Source organism: Condylura cristata, unplaced genomic scaffold (assembly GCF_000260355.1).
Source record: "Condylura cristata isolate star-nosed mole 26May11 unplaced genomic scaffold, ConCri1.0 scaffold00041, whole genome shotgun sequence".
NCBI classification, from domain to species: Eukaryota; Metazoa; Chordata; class Mammalia; order Eulipotyphla; family Talpidae; genus Condylura; species Condylura cristata.
The window spans coordinates 5,267,394-5,274,958 of NW_004567142.1; the positions used below are offsets into that span (position 1 = coordinate 5,267,394).

Here is a 7,565-nt window from a genome sequence, read left to right on the forward strand (position 1 = left end):
GTCGGCCCTCACAGCCTGGGCAAAGCTCCTGTGGCGGAAAGAGCATGCTGAGGAGATGAAACTCCTCTAGTGTTGGGCTCTCCCAGTGGGTGGGAGAGGGGAGCTGCAGACGCAGCCGGTGGGGCCCGGAGCTGGGCAGGGAGACCCCAGCCCTGGCCCTGGGTCTGCTCTGGTTGGCTGGGGCTGGGCTGCAAGATTAGTGCCCCCACAAAAAAAGATCTGTTGAAAGCCTAGCTCCTCTCGCCCTCCAAGCCCTGGGTGGGAAATACGACCACATTCTCCTGCTTGCTGCCCTCTTTTTCACTAGACAGTATGCTTTACTGTTGTTTCCCAGTGTACAGTTCCATTGTGTGATGCTCACAGTGAGGTTGCAACGCCAGAACTGCTTTGTGCATACCCGGAGAAAGATATTTTGTTTCCCGGGAGCCCAGCCACCCCAAGCTGGGCCTACTCACTCACAGGCATGGCAGTTTTATAAACTGATTTGACCCGGGAACATTACTCCTTCCCACTTTTTTTTTTAGATTCATTTATTTATGCATACAGTACTGGGGTTCAGGCCAGAGGGGCAGGGGTGAGAGGCTTCACCAGAGACAGAGTGGGGAGCAGAACAGGCAGATCAACGAAGTACACTGCTGAGGGGAGCAGCGGGCGGGTCAGGAGAGGTCTGCGGCGCCACGTGGCAGGGGCCGGGGATCGAACTCGTGCTGAAGGGGCTTTTAAGAGGGTTTTCAAGAGCATCCGGTACTGTCTGATTTCAGCCATGAGGCCCTCGTGGCCTAGAATGATTGTCCTCGTGGCCTAGAACGATTGTCCTTTCAAATCACGCCTAAGTTGAACTGGTTAAAACAATTAGCCTTTCTCTACCCCGACGGCTGCTTCTCTCACTCGTTTGGGGGTTCACTGACTCTGGCTTCTCACGGGCTGTGGGTGCGCTGCGGTGTGGCCTTCGGGAGGCCGCCTCCCCGCCGGGACGCAGAGTATGTTTGGACAGGAACGGGGCTGGCCTTACATTCCTTGGGTAACTGTGACCCAGCATGCCCCCAAACCTTTGAAACAGCAGAAATGGGGGGTCTGGGGCTGAGGAGGTTGGAAAGCTGAGAGCCAGGCGTGGGCAGGCCCCGTGCATTGCCGCCTGTGCTCCTCACCTTGGGCGGTTTCCTGGAGGTTGTATTTGCTCTCTGGCTGGTCACCCAGGGCATGTTGTTTAGGGACCACCCCACCCCAGTGTGACCTCATCTTAACGGAAATCATTGCGCCTGCGTGACCCGCCTCCAGGTAAGGTCACCGTCTAAAAACTCCTGGTAGTTCGGGCTTCAACGTAGTGGGGGGGTTGGGATGGGGAACACAACCTATAGGGACCTAGAGTGGAGAGGCCCCTGTGTCCCCCCAGAGGGAGGGCTGGGTGTCCTCCCCCTCCTGGCCGTGGTGCTGCGGGGGGCCCCGAGCTACTGTTGGCTCCGCGGCCCATCGGCGGGCAGTGCCCAGTGCCAATTTGGCCGCCGAGGCCTCTGCAAACAGGTCGTGTTGACACAGGGTCTCGGCCTCCTCACCCCCCCACCCGGCCCGGTTGCCCAATCGCGTTTGTGCAATCCTGGCACCCCGCTGCGGAGCTTCCAGGCCCCGGGAGGGAAGCACGTGGAGGGGCCCCCCCAGCGGCCCCCTGCTGCGTGAGGGCTCCGCAGCAGGCCCAATTTTTGCAATTCAGAAAACAAAACGTTGGAAGGGATGATGTCATCGGAATTCAAAAAGCATCATGCCAGGGCAACCAGGTGCCCCCTCCGCCCTAGGTCCCACGCTGAACCCCCCTTCGCCTAGAAATACGTCCGACGGGTCAGGCGGGGCGTTGTTTTGCTATAGCAGGAGACACCCCTCGCCCAGGGCCCGGGGGCCCTGGTCACGCCGGTCTGGACCCCCAGCGCGGCCACCTGCCAGCTTCACGGGCGTCAGGCTCCTTGGCCCCAGGCCAGCGGGCGCCCAGCGGACAAAGGTCATTTTAAAGGCCAGCGGGACGCGTCCAGGCAGACGGGATGAACCCTCGGTTGTGTAACGCCCATGATGGCACGTTTGGGGGAGACGACCCCCAGCCGCCTTCCGGAGATGGGCCTGTCGCCTTGTCCCCACTTGCCAGTGTTCGAGGGCTCCTCCCCCTGCCCTGGGGGCTCCCCAAGTCATCCTGTTCCACCACTAATCCGCTGTAGCTCAGCTGCTTCACACAGTCATTCAGTCCAGCCAGACCGCTGCAGTCCCTGGGGATCCGGGGTGGGGAGCGAGGGGGGAGGGTCTCAGGTCCCAGTGGGGGGCAGCCTGGGAGGAGGCGTGGCTGGCCGATGGGACGGTCCCTCAGGAAAGAACTTGGCGGGATGGTGGGGGGCCGCGGACTGGGGGGCTTCGGCGCCTGCGACCCAGACCCGGTGACGATGGTGGAGGGCTCCTTCCCCGAGCAGGCCGCCCACGGCTCACCCCTGAACGCCGACTGTGTGACCCCAGCCTCTCCTCTCCACGGCTGTGCACGCAGGCCGGCCTTTGCCAGCCTGAGTTGGCTGCAGGGCTAGGGCCCTGCTCCCAGAGAGTGCCTGCGGCCCAGCCCCCTCCGCTCCCAGCGCCGCCTTCGGAGCGAGGCTTCCGGAAACTTCTCACGTGGCTGCGGCTTCGCTTTTGGTTTTGGCTTTTTGGCATGAAACGTTTTTGTTTTGCATGATTTGATTTACAGAAAAGCTTCCCCTCTGCTAATTGCTGGCCACGCTTGCTTCTTCCTGGCCTGTCTTTCCGTACTTGTTGGGGGCCACTGGACAGGCCCCCAGCTGTGTCGCACACACGCGCATTCACACTCACACGCGCACACAGTCACATGCGCTCACACATAGCTCACACTCACACTCTCACATATTCACACACACACTGACTCACACACTCACACACTGACACACACACACACCGACACACACACTGACTCTCACACACACTCACACACTGACACACACACTGACTCACACTCACACACACTCACACACTGACACACACACTGACACTGACTCACACACTGACACTGACTCACACTCACACACTCACACACCGACACACACACATACTGACTCACACACTGACACTCACACACTGACACACACACTGACACACACTCACACACACACTGACTCACACACACACACACTGACTCGCACATGCACTCACACACACACACCCTCCTCCCCTGCCCAGGCCCACCTGTTCAGACCTCTCATCTCTTTCCTCACCTGGAACCTTCTGTTCCTCAGGCTTCATTGCCCGTGACCTGGACACTTTGGGAGATGACAGAGCAGCTGCTTCCTCTGCAACTCAGGGCATTTCCTGGCGGTCCTGTTCAGGCTTTGCATTTTGGGCAGGGGGGTTCCGCCAGGAGCCTCCCCTGCCCTCCCGAGCCCCCTTTTCCTAAGTGATGTGTGTGTGTGTGTGTGTGCAGGTGCTATGCCCCAGCCGGGGTGGGGAGGGTCTGCCAGGGGACCCCCATCTCGTGTCAGCAGCACCGAGAAGCCCAGCTGAGGCCCCCACCCCGGTCGCCAGCACCCCACCCCTCCCCACCAGCCACCCTGGAATGTAGCCCCGAGCTGGCTTCTGAGCTGAGCCCCCAGATTTTGGATTCCTTGGTGTCCGGCTTCCCCCACCCCGAGTCCCTGAGTGCAGAATTGTGGGGGGTCGCGGGGGCCAGGAGGAGGCTTCGGAGGGGCTGGCCCCACCAGCGCGTTCACCTTGTAAGAACTCGTGGAGCTGGATGAGTGTGAACTATGCATCTTTACATTCAAATTTTTTGTTAAAAAAGGGCAGCCGTTGTATGCAGACCTGGAGTCTGAATCAAGGGTTTGGGCTTCAGCTCCGCCGCTGCTGGTGAACCCCACGATCTTGGGCCTTTGGGCTCTGCAGAGGCGGCTCGGCCTCCCATCTGTCAGTTGGGCGTTTTCTCCTTTCCCATCTGCAGCAAGTCACTACAGCTCGTGCCTCCTCGGGCTGTGACAAGATTAACACACTTCGCAGCTCTGGAGCAGGGTTGCACAGGGGGGTCCCCTTTCCCAAGTGAAAACAAGTCAGTGTCCACTTCAATCCAAAAGTGGTGAAAACTCACCACTGAAACTAAGTGTTGATGAAGTCGCTGGGCGCTTGTACTGCCCCACAGCACCCCAAGAAAGTGGGGGATACAAACCCAGGCTAATGAAGGCTGGGGTGAGGTGAGCCGAGGGCCTGTGGGAGCCGTGCAGGAGACAGGCGATTCTCTGTGCTACAGAAGGGCGTCTGCTCTCCTCCCCAACCTGGCAATCTGCGTGACATCCAGAGCACCCGACACTAGAGTGTCCCCCATATTGTGCCTGCAGTTCTGAGAACAAATTAGGAGTTCCTGAGATGTCCCCTAGGGGGCAGCCTCGTCCACGCATGGCAAGATGTTAGTGCCCAGCAGACAAGCACATGCAGGAGGCCTCCTTGTTCGCGGTGTCTGCGTGTGCAAATTTATCTGTAACCCCCAAAGCAACACTGCTGGTGTTCCCTGGCACCCAGTGGCGTTGCTGAAGCATCGGCCCGCGTTCCAAAGCGCTGGGAGGCGGGTCCGAGCCCCACGGAGGTTCGCGTCTGGACGGCTCGCGGGGGTACCAGGGTAGCTGTGCGATGGGAGTTCGGGGTGCCTTAGATAAAGCATCTCTTAAGAGAACAGGGGATCAGTGGGTGAAAATATTGAGCCCCACGGTTTGCAGGAATCAGGCCCCGTATCTTCCCAGGAGCAGTAATTCCTGTCTGCTGATTGTGTTCGCTGGCGGTAGAGCGGAGCGCAAAGGCGGAGTCCGTGCCTGCGTCCGTGTTTTCTGCTTTTTCTCGGTATACAGAGGCGCGTCAGGCGTGATTCTGCGTCTCCCGGCTTTCACCTGAGCCTTCAGAGGTCTTTCCATGTCACCGGAGACTTTTTCTTCCTTTCCCTAAGGCCTCTGGCATTTTATATGCGTCCCCAAAAAGAGACCGGGCAGTGAGGCTCCAGCGTGAGGAGCAGAGGCGGGGTTCAGTGTCACGTGGGGTTTTGTGGCTGAGGTAACCTCAGTTTACAACAGCAGTGGCCCTTCACTGCGCCCCCCTTCCTTCCTCTCTGGCAGCGCCTCGTTCTGCTGCCAACTTCTAAGCATCTGTGGTGGTTTTATTGGTTCATTTGCTTTGTTTGATTTTGCTTCCTTTTTCTTAAAATTTTTTTTAAGATTTATTTTTACTTATTTATGCTTGCAAGTGCTGGGGTCTAGGCCAGAGGTGTGGGCGTGAGAGGGTTCACCAGAGACAGAGTGGGGAGCAGAACTGGCTGACACACTGAAATCCACTGCTGAGAGGAGCAGCAGGCGGGTCAGGAGAGGTCTGCTGCACCCTGTGGGTCACTCCCTGGCAGGGGATCGAACTCATGCTGCAGTGACTGGCAACAGCTTGATAGCACTGACACTTTAACCCCTGTGCTGCCGAGCAGGCCCTAGTTTTGTTTCTGTTCCACAAATGAGTAAAATCATCTCTTGACTTAGTTCACTAAGTATCATCCCCTCCTGTTTCATCCACATCATCACAAATGAGAAGACCTCTTTGTTTATGACTGCATAGTACTCCGCTGCCTATTTATACCACGCCTTCCCGACCCACTCATCTGACGTAGGGTTTTTAAGCTTGGAGGGGCTGGTTCAGGCCTCCCAGGGGGTCTGTCAGGCCATGGAACTCTCCCTCCTCCCTAGCCATGATGCGGATGGTCTCTGCTGTGCTCCAGTTTGGCAACATCGGCATCAAGAAAGAAAGGAACACTGACCAAGCCTCCATGCCTGACAACACAGGTACTGCCCCTGCACCCCCTTGTTCCACATACAGCAGCCCGCCGCCCCACCAGCCGGACTTCTCCCACTTGGGCTGCATCCTGATTGCCTGCCCTGGGCTGCCGGCTCTTGGGCTGCGGTCCCCTCCCTTCCCCACTGTCTGAGGCCTGCTGAAAGCTTCAACGCGCCCGTGTCATCCCTGCCCCTGGCGAGAGCTGCCCATGCCTGCCATTAGCCCTGGGGGTACTTGTTCTCTGCCTCTTGCCTGCCCAGGGCACATTTCTTCCTTTCTTACCAAAATCTGAATCTCTGCCTCTTTCTTCTTATAAATCATACAAGCTGGATGGTGGAAAATTTGGCCAGACAGAAAAGCATAACGGCAGGAAATTACCCATAATCACACAACCGAGGGCAATTACGAAGCATGGGGGGATTTCTCTCTGGGCTTTGTTCCGCACCTCTCCTGGCGTGGGGAGAATTGTCACGGAAACAGAAGCCTGTTTGCACCTCCTTCCCCTCCTGTCCTGATCATTAAACCCTGTGGACTCTTTTTCTAAGAGGTTCAGGAAATGGGAAGTAAAGGAGCACCCCCACATCTGTGAGGCGGTTGATCAGTAGCATCAGCACACGTGGGGGTGCCATTCACACACCCAGCAGTGGGCTGTGCACCCTGATTTATCGGTTCGCTTGATTTGCAAAATCGGGGTCGGATCGTATGAAAAGCTTTGAAACTCGCTCTTTTCGCTCAGCACACGGGGCACCTTTTAAGGTAGAACTCTCCCTGGCTTAGGAGAGCCCTAACGTCTGTAAGTCACTGGTTTGGGGTTTTTTCAGTTCCCGAATCCTGCCCAGGGAGCGCAAGGCCCCTGCATGCCTCCTGCCCACGCACAAAAAGGGAAAACTGGAGTCTCGGCCCCTCCCGTCTCTAGAAAGGACCTGTGTTCACAGGCTGCTGTGTTTTCTCCTCCTCGTTTTCCTTTTGTGCTGGAGCTGAGTATTTGTAGTAACTCTTTTCCATTACGGAAGTGTTAGAAGCTTGGAAACATTTCTGAATTTTCATTTTAATTCAGCCTGGAAAGAGAAACACACCTGCCCACCTGCATGCCGCGCCTCCCTCTCCGGCGAGAACAGCTGTTCGCCTGTGGCGCCCGGGCATTTTTGTCTATGCAGATTTATTTTGCCCACAAAGATAAGATGCGTGTTTGCTACTTCTGAGGGCTTTTTCCTGTCGGTGGGTTGCAGGTGTTGCTCCGTTTTAGTCAGTATTTCCAAGCACACCTCCCCCACCCCCCGAAAAATGTTTTCCTGTAAACATTTCCCAACGTGTAGAAAAGCTGAAGGATTTTAGCGACACCTCATGCTGCTGCCTTTGCCAAGTCGGGCTGCTTGCCCGACTCAGCTCCATCCTAGACTTTGTGCTTCCACAGTAATTCTGAGTGCTCGCCCTCTCTCTCCTCCCCGCTCTCCCTCGCCCTTTCTCTCTCTCAGCTGACTGCTTGCTTCCCCCTCTTTTCTGCAGTGAGAACACCAGTTCATTTTTAAATATTTCTTTTGAGTTTGGCCACCTCCACGAGACCTAATTGCAACAGCTCCCCCCTTCTGGTATTTTATTTCATCACTTTTAACACGCAAACATTTTAAACCTCAAGAAAAAAATGGAAAGAATTGCAAGTCAGTCACCCGCCACCTAGATTCGACCATGAACTTCTCCCTACACCTGCATTTTGGGGTGCCTTTCAGCCCCCCCAG

General features: G+C 56.8%; 1 protein-coding gene across 1 annotated transcript in view; it reads left to right on the plus strand.

Moving 5' to 3' along the window:
* Positions 1-7,565, plus strand: part of MYH14 (myosin, heavy chain 14, non-muscle) — a 57,379-nt gene that overhangs the window by 15,282 nt on the left and 34,532 nt on the right. Inside the window, exon 11 of the mRNA XM_012733516.1 lies at positions 5,742-5,837. Within this exon, the coding sequence (XP_012588970.1) occupies positions 5,742-5,837 (96 nt within the window). The remainder of the gene's footprint in view (positions 1-5,741; positions 5,838-7,565) is intronic.